The 21,995-nt window shown below is 34.7% G+C and overlaps 3 protein-coding genes across 4 annotated transcripts; all 3 read left to right on the top strand.

Annotated features, from left to right (window-relative positions):
* The first annotated feature begins 432 nt into the window (after nt 1-432).
* LOC108217667 (protein trichome birefringence-like 43) lies at nt 433-4,024 on the top strand. Its single transcript, XM_017390538.2, has 5 exons — nt 433-760; nt 2,711-2,882; nt 3,010-3,188; nt 3,296-3,454; nt 3,537-4,024. Exons 1-5 carry the CDS (start codon nt 501-503, stop codon nt 3,817-3,819), a joined length of 1,053 nt encoding a protein of 350 aa, XP_017246027.1. The 5' UTR covers nt 433-500; the 3' UTR covers nt 3,820-4,024.
* Nucleotides 4,025-4,630: 606 nt separating this feature from the next.
* Nucleotides 4,631-6,474, top strand: LOC108217668 (protein trichome birefringence-like 43). Its single transcript, XM_017390539.2, has 5 exons — nt 4,631-5,032; nt 5,279-5,450; nt 5,541-5,719; nt 5,808-5,966; nt 6,071-6,474. The coding sequence occupies exons 1-5, from the start codon at nt 4,782-4,784 to the stop codon at nt 6,345-6,347; spliced, it is 1,038 nt and encodes a 345-aa protein (XP_017246028.1). The 5' UTR covers nt 4,631-4,781; the 3' UTR covers nt 6,348-6,474.
* Nucleotides 6,475-10,483: 4,009 nt separating this feature from the next.
* On the top strand, nt 10,484-21,618 carry LOC108217663 (probable LRR receptor-like serine/threonine-protein kinase At1g07650). Of its 2 annotated transcripts, XM_017390532.2 has the most exons (24): nt 10,484-10,804; nt 10,876-11,050; nt 12,151-12,222; nt 12,447-12,515; nt 12,599-12,670; nt 13,056-13,127; nt 13,246-13,317; nt 13,810-13,881; nt 13,984-14,055; nt 14,163-14,231; nt 14,311-14,382; nt 14,982-15,053; nt 15,133-15,198; nt 15,399-15,464; nt 15,544-15,582; nt 15,753-15,811; nt 17,431-17,816; nt 17,907-18,102; nt 18,972-19,118; nt 19,686-19,804; nt 20,098-20,308; nt 20,421-20,661; nt 20,827-20,977; nt 21,188-21,618. In XM_017390532.2, exons 1-24 carry the CDS (start codon nt 10,672-10,674, stop codon nt 21,545-21,547), a joined length of 3,063 nt encoding a protein of 1,020 aa, XP_017246021.1. In that variant the 5' UTR covers nt 10,484-10,671; the 3' UTR covers nt 21,548-21,618. The 2 variants fall into 2 exon arrangements, with proteins under 2 accessions (XP_017246021.1, XP_063947818.1); XM_064091748.1 differs by lacking the exon at nt 18,972-19,118 and having other exon boundaries at nt 10,544-10,804.
* The last annotated feature ends 377 nt before the right edge of the window (nt 21,619-21,995 follow it).

The raw sequence follows: 21,995 nt of genomic DNA, 5'->3' as shown, positions 1-21,995 counted from the left end.
ATAATCTTTAATTTTATCATAATTAGAATAATTTTATTAGTATTGTGTTTGACAGTAAAGCGACTCAAACTAATATCTAAATTATAATGTTTTGTTATTAGTATTGTGTTTGACAAGAAAGCGACTCAAACTAATTTTGATCTAAATTATAATATTTAATTTTATCTTAAAAATAATAATTATTGATTAATATTGTCTTTGACGGGAGGGAAGTTCGAGCTAATTTTATTATCAGTATTGTGTTTGACATGATGGCCACTTATACAAATTTTTATACTAATTATAATTTTTTTTATTAAAGATATGTTTAACAGGAAGATTGACTCAAAATAATTTTTATGTTATTCATATCAAAATTTATAACACCGCCGCGAAGCGCGGCTTTTTTCACTAGTTATACATGATACTACTATAATTGCACAAGCGTGAGTATAAATAGAAACAGATAACTTGTCCTCGAATATTATCATTCACGCATCTCTCCCTCTCTTTCTCCTCTCATGGGTGGCTTTAGTATTGCTGGCATAGCAATACTAATATCATTCGTGGTAGCAACACAAGCACAAGCACAAGCTGTGGTTCCAAGAAGTACGTGCGATATCTATAAAGGGAAATGGGTGTATGATCCTTCGTATCCACTCTATGATCCTGCAAAGTGTCCGTTCTTGGAGAGCAGAGAGTTCGATTGTCAGAGAAACGGTCGTCCTGATAGATACTATCTCCACTTCAGATGGCAGCCCACTGCCTGTAACTTACCCAGGTACTCCCTCCGTCTCTTCATATTTTTCGTGGTCGGTTTTAGGATGAACTATAATTTAAGTTGTTGAATAGCATGAGTATATTAGTTTGGGGGTCGTACATCATACAGAGTGCCATTCTGAGAAAGAACAGGCGTCGTCGGTGTATTTAATAGGTTTGTGATTGACGTACACTAATACTCGTAATTACTTTGTGCTTTGTTATTGCGAAGACCGGTCCTACGTTTTTCTAAAGGCGAACATCAACTAGGTTGACAGCAACCTTAATAAGGCACTACGTAATACTAGTTCTAAGCTGCTTCGTACCATGAATGATAAATCAATCATCATACACGATTACATAAGTTTTACTCCAAGTACTGTTGATCCCGGTTAATTAATATATTTTTCAAATATTTGATGTTTAATTTTTTCGTGACACATTTATTTAAGTACATTGACTCTATAGTTAGACATAATATTTTTTTGAATTTAAACATAAATTTAAAAATTTTATTCGGAAAAATAATAATTTTAAATATGCCCTCAGTGATTTTAGAATTGTGTGCCAAAAAGTGGAAACAGAGAAAATACATATTTAACGACTAAAATGAATGTTATTTACAAAAAAAACACTATACTGGTGTCGGAATTGGTTGAGAGATGCTAACTATTGCCAAGTATTCAGCATTATTGGTCAGGCTAGATCTATTGTTTGCCATCTTAAGATGCTTGCTGGAGACAACTGGTTGAAGCACTGACACTGCTGGTTGAGTTGTAATTTATTTTAATTATTATTTACATTCTTGTCACAGATCTGTATAAATAGAACATGTAATCTTACTGTTGCATATATACTCAGAATATCAAACTTCCCGGTAATCATAAAATCATCAAATTTTAAAATTAAAACTATTTATCAAGTGTTATTCAGTTAGACGAATTTCATAATTAAATTCATGATCATGATTGGGACGGGGATAAGGTTGCGTTCATGTAGTATTATAGTTCCGTGAGTGTGTAGATAATGTAAGTTGGCTGAACAAGAACTATTTTAATGTTTTTCAAAAAAAAAAAACTATTTAATTTAGAGATAAGAAACTTGATCCTTCAACGCCTATGATTATTAGAGATAAGAACCGATGAATACAAACACTTGTCGTTTATTTGCACTTGCAAATATGATTAATAATGTTAGATGGTGGCTGTGCTAATCTTGAATGTCACTGCCTTGGTGATGTAAAGTTTTCGACGCCCCACATGTAATTTTCGCAGCACTAGGCTCTTATCTTAGTTGGCAACGTTTCTTTCATATTTCCCACTGCATCTCGGTGTCAAAACGTTTATGTGGTGTACAACATCCTTAATGACAATAGATGCTCAAAGATGACAGGGGTATAATATTCTCCCATAAATATATTTAAATTTTTTCATTATCAACCACTTTTTAGTTAGATGGTGAATTTCTATTTATGATCCCGTGCATGCACAAAAATCTCAATGAATCAAAATCTTTCGTCTTAAGTAAAAAGTTGTTGTTGGGCACATAATAAAAAGACCCAACAGATTGACAATGCGCAACAAGCATTTCACAGTTTGAGCAAGTTGTTTTCTTCTGATAGCACATTTTCACAGTGTCTCTGTCTTTCGCAAGAAACAATTGTGTAGGAGTGGCGTCTCCTTCTCGAATCACGTTTTGAATTTTTCATAAAATCCTGACCTGTTGTGGACCGACGCTATAAATTACCTTGTTTCTATGTCAAAGATTCTGACATGCCAAGGGAAATTTGCACGGTGTATAGTACCAAATTAACAGGACCAGAAAGCTATTCCCCCATTCATTGAGTTTGTCTCGTTGCACCTCATTTTACAGATTTTACTTGGTTTGTGTTCCTCTAACGAGTGAAAATATGTTATTTGAGACTTTGTCACTATTCGTACGGAGTAAAATTTATTAGTTTTGTTTTCTTCAGGTTCAACGGTAGAGAGTTTCTAATGAGATTCAGAGGACAACAGATCATGTTTGTAGGAGACTCGTTGAGTCTGAACCAGTGGCAATCTCTGACTTGCATGATTCATACATCAGTGCCGCAAGCCTCATATGTTAACAGGAAGATTGGGGGTCTTTCGAATTTCACATTTCCGGTTATACAATAATCCTCACTTTCTATTAATAATATGAATTACCATGTTTAACAGAAAATGTTAAACCATAAAATGCTAATGCTAGCTTAATAATAAGCTCACTTTTGGTTCATTTCACAATTGGCAGGACTACAAAGTATCGTTGCTCTTCTCCCGGAATGCATTTCTTGTGGACATTAAAAGCGAGAATATTGGAAGGGTTCTTGACTTGGACTCGGTAGAAGGTAGTCGTAAACTGTGGGAGGGGGTGGACGTGTTGATCTTTAACTCGTGGCACTGGTGGCTTCACACTGGAAGGCAACAACCGTAAGACCACCTATTATTCAAGGAACATAAGGATTCTCTTTCTGAAAATGATGCGGAATATTTTCCAAGTTTTGATGTTAGTTTTCTTTTCTTTTCTTTTTTTGCAGTTGGGATGTTGTTCGTCAAGGAAATGCCACATACCTAGACATGAATCGCCTAGTAGCATATCAGAAAGCATTATACACATGGGCCAGATGGGTGAACACCAGAGTCGATGCTAGAAAAACTAAAGTCATTTTTCAAGGTGTTTCTCCTGATCATGCCAGGTAACTCTCTTATATGTACTAATCAAATACTATACAACAAAATGGATGAAAATGATGATATAGAGTTTGAATGATAAAACAGTGGACCGAAAGGAAGTAATTGTATGGGTGCAAAGGTACCGTTACATGAGCTAAGCCCCCAAGGAACTGTGAATCCGGCAGAAATAGTGCTCCAAAGAGTGTTGAGTGGAATGAGGAAAGAGGTGTATTTGCTGGACATAACAGGCTTGTCACAACTGAGAATAGATGGCCACCCGTCAGCTTACGGAATTGGTGGCTCCAGAATACCAGACTGTAGCCACTGGTGTTTGCCCGGACTGCCTGATACCTGGAACCAACTTCTCTACACAGCTCTGCTTCCCTAGGAATCGACATACATCAATACAAATTTACCAAGAAATATAGTAATTATTCTTTCACAACAAATAAGAATCACTTCTCTGTGATTGGCAGCATAATTGCACATAGTTTGCTGTATTGTTTTTCTTAATCCAAAGTTGTTTATGACATTGACAATATTTTGCAATATTTGTAAGTACATTCATTGTAAAGAAGGGGTTACAACAAGTAGATTAATGCACTTTCTATGCACATTTACATGAATGAGGAGCCAGAATTGAAGGCAAACCGTTGTTTCACAGCCATACAAACTTAAAAATTATCGCTTTCAATTTATCAGTCATTAATTTTAAATAGGAAAAAATGAAAAAGCTTCCTGTAATATACTAGTGGATGCACGTGATAATCATGTAATATTTCAGGTAAAAATAAATTCTACCAACATATAATTTACCTGAAAAATCAAAATATTAATTATACCAGATATCTTAAACATAATATACCCAAAAAGAGGAATATCTATGCCTGATTTTCTTTTACATTAAAAGCATAGTTTAGAAGATATCAGATCGCTTCTCAAATATTCCAAAGCAGAATAAATAAAATTAAATGAGAATATGCAAAAACTACCACCTGGCAGGAATATCTAATATACACCTGATCGAATTCACTGCATCTGATTATATTCCTCTATATTGACGAGGAGGGACTGGACACATGCAGCCAGTATAATTATATACAAACAAACAGATACTTGTACTCAACTCATTCCTCATGCAGCCACTATAATTATAGACAACCAGATACTTGTACTCAACTCAGATTTCCTCACATCTCTCTCTCTCCCTCCCTCTCTCCCTCTCTCTCTCCCCCCTCTCTATCTCTCTCCCTCTCCCCACTCTCTCTCTCCCCCCTCTCAATCTCTATCTCTCTCTCCCTCCCTCTCTCTCTCTCTCCCCTCCCCCCCCCCCCCCTCTCTCTCTCTCTCATGGCCAGCTTTAGTATTTCGGCTATTGTGGTACTAACAATATTAGCTGCAAAAGAAATAGAAGGCGGCGGTGGTGCAGGAACATGTAACATATACGAAGGAAACTGGATATATGATCCTTCGTATCCACTTTACAATCCCGCTGACTGCCCTTTCCTGGAGAGCAGAGAATTCGATTGCCAGAAAAATGGCCGTCCTGATAAAAACTATCTCCATTACAGATGGCAGCCCACCGGTTGCAATTTACCAAGGTTCATCATTTTTCTAACCGCTTTTGTTTTTATGCTTTTCAATTTTTTTGTATGCATATACTCCATGTTAGCTGTATTTTGTCCCTTTTTTATTTATTACAGATTATTACAATTTATAATCATAAAGTTGCACTCTATTTTAAATGCTGTTGCATCATCATATAATTGGTTGCATCATGCATGACATTTTACATGCTCGATTTACGTATCTAATGTTGATTTTGTTCTCTATCTTTCACTCTGTAGGTTTGATGCACATGATTTTCTACAGAGATTCAGAGGAAAACAACTCATGTTTGTAGGAGACTCATTGAGTCTGAACCAGTGGCAGTCTCTCACTTGCATGATCCACACATCACTGCCCCAAGCCCCGTATATTTCCAATAAGATCGGTGGTCTTTCGAATTTTACATTTCCGGTGAGACCATCATCCCTCTTCACTCTCTATACAACTGCTTTTGTGTTAATCTCGCTAGCTCTTGAATCGTAATGCGTTCAATACTTGCAGGATTACAAGGTTTCCTTCTTGTTCTCTCGGAATGCCTATCTTGTTGACATCAGAAGCGAGATAATTGGGCGAGTTATGTACATAGAGTCCGTAGAATATAGTCGTGGACTGTGGGAGGGAATGGACTTCTTGATTTTCGACTCGTGGCATTGGTGGACTCATACCGGAAGTGACCAGCTGTAAGGCCATCCTATTTATGCCTCAAGCTAAATACGATGTATCCAAATTTATCCAAAAATTTTCGAGTTCTTAATTTCGTTTTGGCAGTTGGGATTTTATTCGAGAAGGAAATGCAACATACAAAGACATGAACCGTCTAGTCGCGTACGAGAAAGCAATCAACACCTGGGCCAAATGGGCGAATTCCAGAGCTGATCCTGCAAAAAACAGACTAATCTTTCAAGGTGTTTCTCCTGATCATGCAAGGTAACTCTGTTTTCTACCAATAATTATTTAAAAAAAACAAGACTGTGTTTACAAAATGGATAAATATTACATACTGACGAATGGTCTATAAAATGATGGAACAGTCCACCCAAAACATGTGTGGGCGCAGAGGCACCATTACCTGGGCCAAGCCCAAAAGGAACCAACCATCCAGCAGAAGCAGTGCTAGAAAAAGTGTTGAGTGGAGCCAAGGAAGTGTATTTGCTGGACATAACAGGCTTATCAGAACTCAGAATAGATGCACACCCATCAGCTTATGGATTTGGAGGCTCCAAGTTTCCTGACTGCAGCCACTGGTGTCTGCCTGGACTCCCTGATGTTTGGAACCAGCTTCTCTACACATATCTCTTTCAAATTTAATCAACATCCATCAATAAAATTTGCCAAAACTTGATCAATTTTACTTTTACAATCCAAAAAAAAGTCGTTGGTGCCTGTTGGCAGAATATTTTACTGATTATAGTTGCTGCTATATTTTTCTATGAGACCCCATAAATTTTAATCACACACTACTCAAAGTACATGCAAAAAAAAAAAGAAAGTCAAGACGGCTATTATTGTGGAATGGATGGGATAATTCGAAAAATCAAAACGACTATTATTTTGGAATGGATTGAATAATTCGAATATAGCGATAGCAAAAATGTATTTTAGAATCAAAAGGTCGGCACTTGTTACAATCTTTAATGAAGGTTGAAGTCTGAATCAAAGAGCTCAGACATGGCTACTCCTGAATCTTAATAAACAGATTTGCTGTCTAAAATTAAAACCACAGAAGCAAAATTGAAATGGACTACTGGGTTGATGAATGCTTGCAGCTAGCTGGCAAACTCTCGACGCGTTTGGTACAATAAATCATGAGTTTTTTTTCCCCTGCTTATCTAGACCGTATGATATTGACTGGCATAAATGTGGCTGGCTGGCTCCACTGCTGTCCTAGTATCAACTATACCTTCTCCCTTATACTACATTTCTAATATAACTGAAGCATAAGTCTCGTTAATATATTGAATTCTTGTTTATGGTTCAGATACTAGTTGACATACTGTATAAATTTATCCGAGCACTGAGCCATCTATTTGCTACATTTAATTATGCAATGATTGCTTATGAAATTACAAATTCTAGATATTTAATTATTAGAGCATGTTAAATGTATACAGTATAACTGTATAATTAGTTTTCAATTCCAGGATGTGTATTTTGACAAATAAAAAAGAGAAAAATATGCCTTCTAATTATCGAAACACCCACCGAACTATTTTAATGATATACTTATTTGATTAAATCCTGTGATTATGCCATAACTTTGTTTTGTGACAACCCATTTTACAGAATTGGGTTTTTACGGAAACCGGTGATGTGGTTGGGCGCTCATCTTGGACGGGAGGAAGCAAACAAGCAAGCATGGGCATTGATTACTCTCACATTTTCAGCCATCTCAACTCTCAAGTAGGGTGTTCAGAGGTTCGTAGTACAGAACCGACTTAATTAATGCTTTTTTTTTATAATAATTACTCTCTTTATTTTTTTAATTATTTAACGTTTTGACTTTTGACACAAATATTAGAGAGTGACATGTGTGATATTACTTTCTTCCTCTCCAGATAAATCAAATGCAAGTTCCATCTACATCTCCGGGCCCGGTAGGATCCACTCCAAAAAATGGGTCAAATTATTCGCGTTTACATAAACGCGTAGAACTTGCCCTGCATGCATGAATGAAAAGGATGCTTACATAAAATTAAAATAAAGTTACATTATGACTTTTATAGCCAAAAAGTATGCACGTCAAATTAAATATGTCGTAATGTTGACTCTGATATATTTTTCATTTTAAAACAGCTCTCCGTATCTGTCATAAATTATACTCCCTTATCATGTTTTTATCATCTCCATATTAAATTTAACTTGTTCTAAAATTAATGTTCGAATATAATAGTTTAATAAATTAAAAAAAATTCCTGTTATATATCCTATAATTTTAAATAGATTATGTCGATCTCTCCGTCGCATTTTACATGTTGCTTTTGAAAAAATTATGCACATTAAGAAAAATTAGTTGAGTATTCCTAATAAATGCACTAAATTAAATTGATTTATATGTAAATGTGTGGTAGTCAAACGTGAAAACTTGTATTCAAAAGATAGTTTTTGGGAAAACATTCAAAAAATTATTTTGAAAGGTGAAATGAAACATGTTTTTTGGGACAATTTTATTTTCTTTTTACATAGGGGAGGGAGGGAATATTTATTAATGATTATAATTTTATTAAGTTTTCTTAACACTGCTTTATAAATAAAGTATTATTTAATTTTTTTGAAACTAATTATTTTGTTTTTATTAGATTTATGATCGCGTCTTGGAGTTTGATTTCCGTTTTCTTGCATCTTGTTTCTTGATTCCCTATTTCCACATTCCACCTGCTAAACGTGAGGATAGCCCGGCTACATGTAGGGGTGAGCATGAAAATCCGAAATCCGGATTATCCGATTTTCCGATCCGGTATCCGATTTAAAATATCCGGAAATTCGGATATCTGATCCGAATAAACCGGACCGGATATCCGATTCGGTTTTTTCCTATAAATTCGGATTCGGATCCGGATCACATATATATAAGAAAGCGGATATCCGGATCCGATCCGGTTCTATTATATTTAATTAAAAAAATATTTTTATAGATAGTAATTAATAATTATTTAAGTTTGCAAATATTCTGTTAGTAACAGAGTTACATACTTACATTAGGTTTCCTACATTAGAGTTACATAACTTCATTTTTGAAGCTGTTTGGTGTATCTTTACATAGTATTTTGACTTTGTTAGTGGTACATTGAAATTTAAATGTTATCAAATAAAATTGACATACTTATTAATCACTCGAGAAGTGGAATGGCTGTTTGTTTTTCTGTTGGATCTGATTTGTACTTGTCTTGCTTGTTTTTCTTTTTATACTTGTGCAAGCTGCAGAGTGAAGTTAAACTTTAACGTGAGAAAATAATATATGTTCTTTGAGGAAAAAAAAGGATCCAGATAATCCGTTTTCCGATCCGAATTAAGAGGATATCCGAATTTCACGGATATCCGGTTAAACCGGAACCGGAACCGGAATAAAAATATAGTGATCCGAAAAACCGGATATCCGGTTTATAATTCATAACCGGACCGGATATCCGGTTTTGCTCACCCCTAGCTACATGTAGGGCCTTAATTATTTATCTTTCCGGAAAAAATGTCAAAAATACTTATTTTCTAAAGAATTAATAAAATCATATATTATGAGAATTTCTAAACCAAAATGCTGATGAGATATATAATAAGGTCATATGATACGGTTTTTGAGAGTCACAAATTTGTCGGTATTAAGTAGTGCGTCCAAATGTATCAATGAGTCGATGATTACAAAACTGAGTGAGATATGGATCATAAATTTTTTAGCAAAATAATCACCTTATCGTTGGTTAAAATTCTTAAAATATTATATATTAAGTTTCACACTTTTTTTATTGAATGATATCACATCTCAATCAAAGATTCCGATTCTAGTATTTTAGATAATATTTTTAAAATTTTTAAAAAATTATCTACTATTTTTTTATTTAAACTGAATAAAACAATAAAAAAATTAAGAATAAATAGTTGATTAAATTTTATAAATCTAACAATATTATCTAAATTAGTAGAGTTTGGAACCTTTCATTTGGATGTAATAACATTTATAAAAAATGTGTGAAACTCAATATATAATATTTTTAAGAATTTCGATTGATAATCGAGTGATATCTTTTATACCAATATTTAAATGAGTAACTAATGAGAGTCAGTTTTGTAATTAGTGACTCACTTCCTACATTTGGATGACCTATTTGATAATTAAATCATAAATTTATCTAATTCATGATTTTTTAAAATTGCGATATGGTTTTTAGAAAATAGGATAAATTAAATCATAAATATATAATTATTCTATAAACTTGAAAATTTGATTAAAAGCCCCTATTTTATAATTTAACCATAAAGGTTAAAAGCATATAGAAAACCCGCAGAGGATATGTCCGTCTAAAGAGCCGTAGAATTTTATTTATTAACCATGAATGATGAATTTAGTAAAAAAGATACTCACTCCGTCCCACCCAATTCTTTACATGACGGAGGTTAAGAAATATGTATAAAGTAGTAGAAAAGAGAAAAAAAAGTGATTGAAGTGGTGAGACCCACTGATTTTTAATATATAAAAGAGAGATAGTGGAGTAAAAGTAGTGTGAAAAAGGAGAAAAAGTGGGAAAGTGGTGGGACCCATTAACTATTTTAGAAAAGTTTTGTAATATAAAAAAATGGATGGGACGGCCAAATAAGGAAACTGTAAAGAACCTGATGGGACGGAGGGAGTACTCATGTTCACTGTTACAAGGAATAACGTCAAATAATAGCAGTGGTCCTCCACTTGATCATGTGAGTCGTAATAAATCCAAGGAATGGCAATAATGCGACAAACTGTACAATCTACATTCAACATTACATACATTATACATACTTACTTACAGTTGAGCTCCAAACTACTTACTTCATTCTATCCCCACAAATCTTATTTATTTAGTGGCTGCGTCTCTTTAGAGTTCTATGTAGAGAAAGTAGTTTTAAATCTCCATGCATATTGGTGGATTTTACAGCAACTAACTACATGGACTACTTTTGTGGTTTTAGTACCAAGTTTTTTCTTTTTCACGTGTTCGTCATTTGTTACTTTGTGTTAATTATCTTCAGTAGGACTAGTTTTGTGTCAGCGGCTACTGCCAAGCTCCACCAAGATGAAGGTAAATTACATGTGTTTTGAGGTTTAGTGTTTGGTTGAGTTATGTATTGATTGATTGGGATAATGCTGCAGTGAGGGCCTTGAAAGAGATTGGGAAGAAGTTGGGGAAGAATGATTGGGATTTTAGCAAGGACCCGTGTAGCGGTGAGGGCAATTGGAGTATTCCGATTGTGAGGAAGGGTTTTGAGAGCTCTGTTACCTGTGATTGTTCTTTCGACGCCAATACCACCTGTCATGTTATTGCCATGTACATCTCTCTCTCTCTCTCTCCCCCCCCTCCCTCCCTCCCTCTCTCTCCCTCTCTCCCTCTCCCTCTCTTTCCCTCCCTCCCTCCCTCCCTCCCTCTCTCTCTCTCCCCCCTCCCCCTCCTTTCTCTCTCCCTCTCCCTCTCTGTTCTTATCATCATCTTACTAAAATCCACTGTAGCTTGATTCCCTCTGTACTATTTTGGTAAAGTTAGTCCATCCCTCTTTCCATTTCATAGTTTGAGAATTGATGGTGGCCTTTACCTAACTGCACGATGGATAATGCATACAGTAGTTTAAGTTTTGACAATTAAGTTGATTTTAATTGTTCAATATTATAAATAGTACTGCTGTAGTTTTCAGAAAATGTGAAATGTTGACGAAGTCAAGATGTTAATACTTAGTACCACTATAAATCTAGGGCAGGATGCTATCTTATGACTTGTAGCCATATCAGCAGACACCAGCTGTACATGGAGGCTAACTTGAATGCCTTCACACTTAGGTCGGCCATGGGGTCCATAGTATATTTTAAATATTAAACATATTAATCAAAATATCGAATCATCAGGATCATGTATAATTTAAGTATCGGATGTAGTAGTTGGCCTCATCCCTCGTTTACCTGTTTATACTTTGTTTTGCTTCTGTCGAAATTCCTGTTAGACTGATATAGCTGGTGCCTGATCACACATTGCAATACTTTCCGCAGTCTTGCAGTGCAGCATTCATGCCAGATATAGAAGTTATAATTGTAATGCTCTTATCTAATATTATCAAAAAGAGAAAAATGTGAATTTCAATGAACTTACGTTTTCTACTGATAATGAAATTTGAAGACAAGAGTGTGATAATCTGATTCTCGATCAGCAGCTTAATTATGATTTTCTTTTCCTCAAGAAACACTACCTCTCAGTCCTCAGTTTACTAAGTCTGGACGGAAACTTTTATTTCATGTCCCGCTGGCCGCTGGACATTTCTTGGACAAAATGTAAATCGAAGCAAATATATCAAGCTTATTAAATCAATCTAGTTATGTTAGAATCTGTTTAACAATGTGCTTTTGCTTGCAAGTGCTTAATTGTGCAGAAAATATTTGCAGAGCCTTAAAATCCCAAAACTTGTCAGGAAGTGTTCCATCTGAGTTCTCCAAGCTACACCACCTCAAAAACTTGTAAGCAAAAATCCAATATATTCCGAAGTTTCTTTTATTACAATATTTGTTGCACAGTATTTAGGAGCTGCGTTTATGCAACTGTTAAAGAAGATTTACTTGCAATGTTAGTAATCACCTGCATACTTTTTATTGCTAACAGCAATGTAGACTTGTAGTAGCTTAGAAACTAATTTTTTTTTTCAGTTTGAATGCACTTCTAATTGTACACTTTTTTTTTCCAGGGATTTAAGTCGCAACTATCTAAATAACACAATTCCACGGACATGGGCTTCTATGAACTTGACTGGCCTGTATGCACCACATTACCAGTATTACAGTATTGTATTCCTGTATAACATCACATAATTAAATATACTGATGATTGAATATGCAGTTCTTTTATGGGAAACCGATTATCTGGTCCATTTCCAAAGGCGCTTACCAATATCATTACTCTATCAAACCTGTATGTTGAATCTCTTCTTAAGATTTCATGACTGATATTTTTCCTAGAGCTTGTTGTTAATGGTGGATATAGTATGCTCAGAACTTTGTACAATGTAAAATTTTGTTATACAATGTGTTCAAGGTAAAAAGTATCTGCAGCCTAACTGTGTGTAGTGGTGATATCAGATTAAGTTAAATGAATACATATAAAGCACTCTTTATGTACAAGGCAATAGATTAAAATGTGTAGTATCCATATATATAAGAAATACATACACTATGCTTTTTATACATAGATAAATTAGTATTAATTATAACTTATACTAGCTTCATAATGAAAATTATGGCTGGTGTGACGGAGAGGCTGAATTTGCCTACAAATTATTAACATCTGAATATTGCAGGAGCCTAGAAGGAAATGCTTTCTCTGGAGCAATCCCCACAGATATAGGAAACTTGGTCAAATTACAAAAGCTGTAATTTTTTTTGAACTTGTCATACACATATTTTACTAGAAATTTCAGAGATGTGAATATCGTGTTAACATAATTAATTAAAATATTAATACAAACGCATCTTCACTTTCACTTTCAGTGTTTTATCATCAAATTCATTCTCAGGAGAGTTGCCAGAAGAACTTTCTAATCTGACCAACTTGACTGATATGTAAGTATATATTTCCTTTCATATTTTATGAATGCCTGTTGCTGCCTACCCTGCTTGGTACTTGGTATGTACATCTCTTAATAATCACCCCAAGTTAAAATGTTTATATAATTTATTATTTGTAAGAGCTTGAAGAGGAAATAAAAATGTAGCCCTCTACTTACTTTTCGGTTTCTAAATAATCACTTGTGAGAGGTTTCTGAACAAAAAAAACACTAATATAAGACGCGGAAAGCTTTAATCTGTATAGAACACTTACTCAAAATCGAAAACCCTCTTTATCATTTCAGAGCATGAAGTTACTGGTCAGGAAAAAAAAGGCCAACCAAATAGATAGTATTTATAACCAATTACACATTCTTTCTTACAATCCAATATATAATCATAGGATTCTTCTATTCAACTTTCAGTTTTAGGTAATTACTGCTTCTATCGCAGTTCCACTTCTGCTGGAAATTTCATTTTGACATTTAAATCTTTGAAAAACTGCAGGAGAATAAGTGACAATAATTTTACTGGCAAGATACCTGATTTCATTCAGAGATGGTCACAAATTGAGAAACTGTAAGTACTGCACCTAAAGCTTGTTCCGAATTCATGTGCACAAAGTCGAGAAGAGTGATTTGATCTCAACAATCCTGTGCGCTTTTGTATATTATATTACAGGCACATGCAAGGTTGCTCTCTTGAGGGCCCAATTCCTGACAGTATTTCAAACTTAAAAAGCTTAAGTGATTTGTATGCAATTTTACTCTTGTTTCTCCTTCTCTTGTTTTTTGTTGGTTGCATATGCCATATAGTATATAATGTATCTTCCATTTTCCTTTTATTGGCCAAATTTTTAGGAGGATCAGTGACTTAAAAGGTAAAGAATTCTCTTTTCCCACATTAAGCATGGAGTCGATGAAGACTTTGTAAGTTGTTTTCCTTCATTTTTAGAAAATACACCATCAATATTTGAATACAATGGTAAAATTAGAATATGCGATGCAGGATACTAAGAAGTTGCTTAATTAGCGGAGAGATTCCTTCATACATCGGCGAGGCAAAAAATCTGAAAACGATGTACGTAGCTTCTAATTCTTACTATAGAATCTGTCATGGTCTGTGGTTGTATCATGTATGTACTGACAACATTCCATTGGCTCGTATCCATATATTGTTATCTAAAAAGAAGAGTCAGAAATGTTTGTCAATTTATCACTTATGGGTGCAATTATGTTAGATTAAAGGTCCTGTTATTGCAATTAAGCTCGTGATATGAAATATGTGATTAAAAGTTGAAACCGAGAATAAGTTTAAGTGCCTTTTCAAATGAAGACCTGGCTCAACCAGCCTTATATATACGTGCCCTCTAAGCATATTACATCTAAATGCCCTTCTGCAAGAAAGCATGGTTAGACAGAAGGGACTTTCTCAAATAAAGGAAACTTTACACATGCTGTGTCTGAAAGTTCTTAACTAACAATGATAAAACACACACACACACATATATTATTTTACATGTTTGCATCTAGGTGCTACAAAGTTGTTATGTTTTCTGAAATGTTCGGTCAATCTCGGTGTAGCACTATTTTATTTCATATTTAATATAGCTACTCCTTTTTGTACAAGTTAATTTACAGAGTCCACTAGAAACTTATTCAATTGCTTTGTTTATGTAGAGACATCAGTTTTAATAACTTGGCTGGTGATATTCCATCAAATTTTGTCAATTTAGCAAAAGCCGATTACATGTAAGTCTATGTCCACTCCTGATATTTCTCACATTTTAGTTTTTTTCTTTCAAAATACTAAGTTATGCTTGTTTTTAAGTTATTTGACAGGTAACAAGCTTAGTGGGCCCATACCTGAATGGATATTATCTCGGAATAAGAATGCGTATGAACTTTTGCCATATTTAATTAGAGTTATAAATTAATGTATTTGAGGCATAACAAGTTATCTTCTTTGTAAGATAATTTTATTCTTTAGCGAAGAGTGTCATACACAGCTGAAAAATATCACAATCATTTAGTCGTTGTATGCCTATACTTGGCTTGATGACCATTGTTGTTTTCATTTTGCATATTGGAGTGCAGAGATATCTCGTACAACAATTTCAATGCAGAAGTCTCAAGTCCATTTGAATGTCCTAGAGGAAGTGTGTAAGTGCAGACTTATTTGTACTTCAAACTTTCCAGTGTATGTATATTGTAATAACAAGGTCTTCATTTGTTCCTCCAGGAACTTAGTGGAAAGCTATTCTTCATCAGCAGATAAAATGTAATCCTTGTACTAGGGTCTCAACTTTTAGTAATTATATATATATTTTTTATCATTTGTCCTAGTGTTGTGTTGAATGAAAGATCTAATTCTCTGACTTACATAGTTTAGGGGATAAGATTATTTCAACCTGACTAATAATAGTGCTTGCTTTGTGTGTTTTCCTACAGAGATAAAGTTCATTCATGCCTGAAGAAAAATTTTCCTTGTTCTGCTCCCAGTCGTGATTGTGAGTAATTTTCTTGCTAAGCATCTGACCATTTATGTAATATTTCATACAGTTGCTTGTATGCATAGTTGGCCTAAACATTTTGCATGATTATTAAAATGTTGTATTACAGTCCACTTAACGGTATGCAAACAGAAACAGTAATATTATATGAAATATAGTCTCTCATATGCAAGAGCATGCAGATAGAGCTTTTTGGGAGCAAATAACTAAATCATTTTCCAGAAAATTTAATAGAGATAATATATGAAGTGAGTGCTTCTATCAAGTTTCCTAGCAGAAAACAGACCCACACTTCTTTACACACGAATTCTGTATACAGTGCAGTTCCATCATGAAAAACAAAACCAGTACACATACTGGGGATAGTGACTATACAAATCCAGTTTTGTTATCAGCCTGAAGTGCCCTGAACATATTCCAGCCATTACTACCTACATATCATCTTATTCAGAAGAATCAGACCCCGGACCTCCTATTTATTTTCATGTAGGCTATAATAAATTATAGACAGGTCGTAAGTGATGTATCCCGGCCTTAGAAATATAAGTATATGACCAAAGGTGAAGTCAAATCTTGATACAAATTTTACTAGGCCAGATAACAGATTTTACTAGGCCAGATTTTTTTCTTACTAATATTTTTTGAGATAATCAGGCAGAAAGTATATTTCTCGTAATTCTAAAATCTACAATTGTAAAGTTCTCTTCAGGTAATCAGGAAGTTAGTTACATAGCTGGTATCCTTACGAATCGACAACAGCGGTGCAATATAAACTGTGAAAGTGATGGGGGTCCCCAGGAGTCAAATGAGATATCTGGATAAACTAAATTTGATACCATGTTAATTAAACTATCCCAAAACCTTAAAGGTCTTAGGATAAGTCATTAAAGTACAGGTTGGGGGGTGACTATTTGACCGCAAGTCATATTAGCAGATTGATCCGGCTTACTGGTGTACCCTGAAAAGACTTATAATTGATAGTTTACAGTTAAACAGTTTCTTATGATTATTCATTCTAAAAGAATCTCTAGGAAGTTGCCTAGCAATCGTAAAGTGCAGAATAGAGTGTGTGTTAGCCAAGTTCTGAATGTTCATACATGTAGAGTTGGAAATAGGGAGACCCGCATCCCGTGACAAAGAGTTTAAGGAGTTGATTTACTTGATTAAGAACAAAAATGCTAAGTAACCAGTTCTCCCAAAACCTCAAGGTGTTGGGAGGAGGAGGGCTTACCAAGGATCATATTATATTCTAACATTTCCCCTCACTCCCGTGAGCATGAGCTCTGATACCATGTTAAGTGACCAGTTCTCCCACAACCTCAAGGTGTTGGGAGGAGGGCTTACCAAGGATCACATATTATATTCTAACAAAAAATTTGCACACTATTATTTCCCTCCCATTGTTCCCTCTTACATTTTCTCTCATCTTCCAACTTAGTCACAAGGATTTATTTAATTCCTACCTTATTCCATCCCTTCCTACTAAATGGAGTATAAGTGTTTGTTCTATATGCTTGACTTGGAAGTTCCCATCTTTGCCATGCAATGCTTCCTTCTTCTTTATTTTTATTATATATCTTTGTTTACATTCTGTGAGGTTTATCAACTTTGAACAGACAAGTATTTCCTGTACATCAATTGTGGAGGGGAGGATGTAGTAATCAACAATAACACCAGGTTCGAAGCTGATGTGGAATTCAGAGGAGCTTCAATGTTCTACTCAAGACAGAATTGGGCATTCAGCAGTACGGGAATATTTATGGACAATGATCTTGATGCTGATGCCTATATTACGACGAACACTTCTGCACTAAAAAATGTTTCTGCATCTTTATTAAATTTGTACAAAACAGCACGTACATCTCCCGTTTCTCTTACTTACTATGGACTCTGTCTTGGGAATGGGAACTACACTGTCAGCCTCCATTTTGCAGAAATTGTTTTCACCAATGACAGATCATTTAACAGCCTTGGGAAGCGTATCTTTGATGTCTACATTCAGGTAATCAAGATATTCTTATGCAGAGAATATAAATAAAGGGAGAAATAGAGATTTTTCGTGATTGCTAAATCTACTGTACTCTTTTTACAGGAAAAGTTGGTGCTCAAGGATTTTAACATTGAAGCTGAAGCTGGTGGGGATGGGAAGCCCATTATTAAGAATTTTACTGTAGCTGTAACAAGCCACACACTGAAGATTCACTTTTACTGGGCTGGGAAAGGCACTACTGGAATCCCACTCAGAGGAGTTTATGGTCCTCTTATATCAGCCATAGCAGTGGAGCCTAGTAAGTCTAATTATATATTCGTCAAGTGCATCGCTGTTCTTCTCTTCCTGTTTGGCTGCTTCCTTCATAAGTTAAAACATGCATGAGATCTATCAGTAAATTTTATAAAAGGAATGATTCTTGACTTCTTTGGTCAATCATTAATGTCCATCATGTCAAAAATTAACGAGCCATGATTCAACAATAAGAGATCTCAATCTTACTTATTGTGTAGATAACTTTAGGATACAATTTTAATTAAAATGTCCTATTCAGGGAACTATATAAATTTTTTATGTCATGCAATATATAGTATATCTTAACTATGGATCAGGCCTATGTCTCAGTCTGTGGATAATTTTGAACGACTAGTAGAAACAACGTTAATTGACGTGTTGAAACATAACTGTTCGGGTCTATGGACTTGGGCAGTTAGGATATATTGTTTCATTCTCATCTATATGATCGAGCTAATAATATCTTTTTTCCCCTTTTATTCTTCACTCTGGTCTATTGAAATTAATATTTTTATAGAATTAATACAACTATTACAGTCTTTTGATATTTATATAACTACTAAGGTTCTATGATATGTTGTTCATAAGAAAATTTGTCCATCGTTATTTAAGTCAGAAGACACATGTTTGAATTTCATCTACATTCTGCCAAGGGAATTAAAAAATTTCATCCATGCCCCAAGCTTTGTATCAAATCTATTTTCATCATGTCATGCATCCTATTGTCATTTGATGACATAATTATTTTGTATAATGATACATGTTACATGCGGAGGACCTGATCTTATTCGTTTTCAGTTTCTTCTATCATGTAGTCAGTTAAGTAAGTTCACTTTAATTCTTTAACACTTTCAAAATCTTCACTCGATCCAGACTTTAAACCTCCGAAAGTTAATGGAAAAAAGAAGCATGTTGCTCTAGTACTTGAAGTTGCTGGGGGAGCATTATCTCTTTGCCTTATCATCCTGTGTATTTTATGGAGGAAAGGTTGTCTGGGAGGAAAGATATCTGCCGACAGTGGTAACAGCTTTTTTATAGTAATTCTGCACCTCTAAGTCCAGTCTTTAATTCATAATGGCTGCAATCATGATTTTAGTATGTCTAGAGACTGGTGTCACTATATATATGTCTGATACTTTTAAAAATCGTTAAGATTAGACATGTCTCGCAAAACATAGAAAATTGTACTGATCTATAATATCGTGCCAAATCTTTTTCAACTTGCTCTATCTCCACGGCACTCCAACAATATTAACATATTAATATTGTTTTGAGTCAATATATATATTAATATATATATATTATATTGTACTGATATATATATTGTTTGTCAAGTTATTCTTTTGAGTCAGAATGTTCAACTATGAGTGTATCTCAATATCAAAATACATTTTACTAATTTCGGATGACTGCAATTTATGCAAAACTTAAAGGCCTATTCTAAAAATTTTAGTTTACGTTAAAAAATAGTAAATGGTCAATCCCTTTGTTTGTCAAGTTATTCTTGGAGGAAGAATGTTCCCCTATGAGTGCATCTCACTATCAACATATGTTTCACTGATTTTTATATGACTGCATATTATGCAGAACTCAAAGGCCTAGACCTACAAATTGCGCTATTTACGTTAAGACAGATCAAAGCTGCAACCAAAAACTTCGATCCGGCATACAAGCTGGGTGAAGGGGGTTTTGGTCCAGTTTACAAGGTATTGTAATTTTAACACTAACGTTTCTATTTTTCTTGGGATATGTGCAATATATTAACTTAGAATATTTCCAAATTAATTTGTTTGTAAGAAAAAAGGAGATGGAAGCAATGAACTAGAGAAATAGACCCCCCACTCACCTAAGAATTCTACTTCAGCTTTCTTTTAAAAGCTTTGGTTTGTTTGTGATGAAGAAAATGCTTATACCAGTACTTGATTGTTATGTAATAGGTTCTAGAATTCACTCACTTCATTTTCAACAAGTTGATTTTACTGCTATTTATCTTCTATAGGGTTTTTTGCCGGATGGAACAGTAGTCGCAGTTAAGCAACTTTCAGCGAAGTCTAGACAAGGGAACCATGAATTTATCACTGAAATAGGCATGATATCTGCATCGCAGCATCCTAATCTCGTAAAGTTGTATGGTTGTTGTGTTGAGGGCAACCAGTTATCATTGATATATGAGTACATGGAAAATAATTCTTTGTCGCATGCACTATTTGGTAAGCTGTCTATTCAAGTGCAAAATGCCAAAATCCATGTAAAAGCCACCGGAAGATATAGCTTTGTCTTTGCTAAAAAACTTTTTCATGCTCTTTTTCTATACTTTAACAGGAAGAGACTCAACAGCTAGGTTAAAGTTAGATTGGCCTACAAGGTGGAAAATATGTCTAGGCATAGCTAGAGGGTTGTGCTACCTCCATGAAGAGTCGAGTTTAAAAATTGTGCATAGAGACATTAAAACTAGCAATGTGCTTCTTGATAAGGATCTGAATGCTAAGATATCTGATTTTGGCCTGGCAAAACTTAATGAAGATGGCAATACTCATATCAGTACACGGATTGCAGGAACTATGTAAGTTTCCACTACTATCCTTCAACATTGCCTCTAGAGACCTCTCTCTTGAAAATTGAAATACATATTAAGTGTAAAGCAGCAAGTTTATGTATTCTGGACACCTATCTATACTGTGTGTACATCTTATACTGAAGCTTCTAATACTGATCTGTGCTGCTGCAGAGGTTATATGGCTCCAGAATATGCAATGCGCGGTTACTTGACCAGCAAAGCAGACGTTTACAGTTTTGGAGTTGTTGCTTTAGAAGTTGTTAGCGGTAAAAGCAACACAAACTACAGGCCAACGGAGGAGTTTGTTTACCTCCTTGATTGGGTAAATATAATTCCAACTCTGTAATTCCGCTTCATTCTTATTTTAATATAGGTCATAAGATTCCCAGTACAATCTTAATATTGTGGTCACTCCCTTGAGAGGAGAGTTTGACAGGCCTCGTTTGCATAGTTGCATGTAACTAAAAGTTTCGTATCTATCATTAAAAATTAATATTAAGCGAGGACTTTCAGTAATCTGTTGCTTTTTCAGGCTTATGTGCTGCAAGAAAGAGGGAACCTCTTGGAGCTGGTTGATCCAGCATTAGGGTCTGAATATTCATCCGAGGAAGCCATGGTACTCCTAAATGTAGCCCTCATGTGTACCAATGCAGCTCCGACGCTTCGGCCTACAATGTCTCAAGCAGTGAGCATGCTGGAAGGTCGGACTAATGTTCAAGAGTTGCTCAGTGATCCTGGATTCTCAACTATCAACCCGAAACTTAAAGCCATACGGAACCACTTTTGGGAGAACCCGACTCAAACAGTAAGTATGTCGACTGAAGGTCCCCTTGCTGATGCATCATCTCTTTCTAATGTAGATAAAGCAGATGATTCAGTCATATTAGATTAATTAGATGGTTGTAAATATCAACAACTAGACAATCTTTACACAATGTGAATATATCTATATCTCCAGTACAACTTCATTTTTAAAAAAATAAAAATAAAAAAATCTCCAGTACGACTCCCATTGTACACAGAAGTGGCGCAAGCCATTTCAAGATTAGAAACGTAACCGTTACTGTTCAAATTGCTCGGAGACCAGGATGAAACAATAATTTCTCATCCATTCAAAACTAAAATGTGCTGCAGAAGAAATTTAAGCCGAATTTTTATTATGTAAGTATAGTTTTGAATTTTGTTGAATCCAGTTCGATTTGTATAAGTTTTCGAATTCATATTAAATCTGTGTAGCATTCAAATTCAAACTTAATTTGTCAAAATATTGAAGCGAATGTTATTGTGCCGAACAAAACTGAAATTTGAATTTAATCAATTTGATCAAACTAATATTGACC

Source organism: Daucus carota, chromosome 4 (assembly GCF_001625215.2).
Source record: "Daucus carota subsp. sativus chromosome 4, DH1 v3.0, whole genome shotgun sequence".
Classification (NCBI taxonomy): Eukaryota; Viridiplantae; Streptophyta; class Magnoliopsida; order Apiales; family Apiaceae; genus Daucus; species Daucus carota.
Note: the sequence above shows the minus strand (reverse complement) of the source record. Positions and strands in the feature narration are given on the sequence as shown.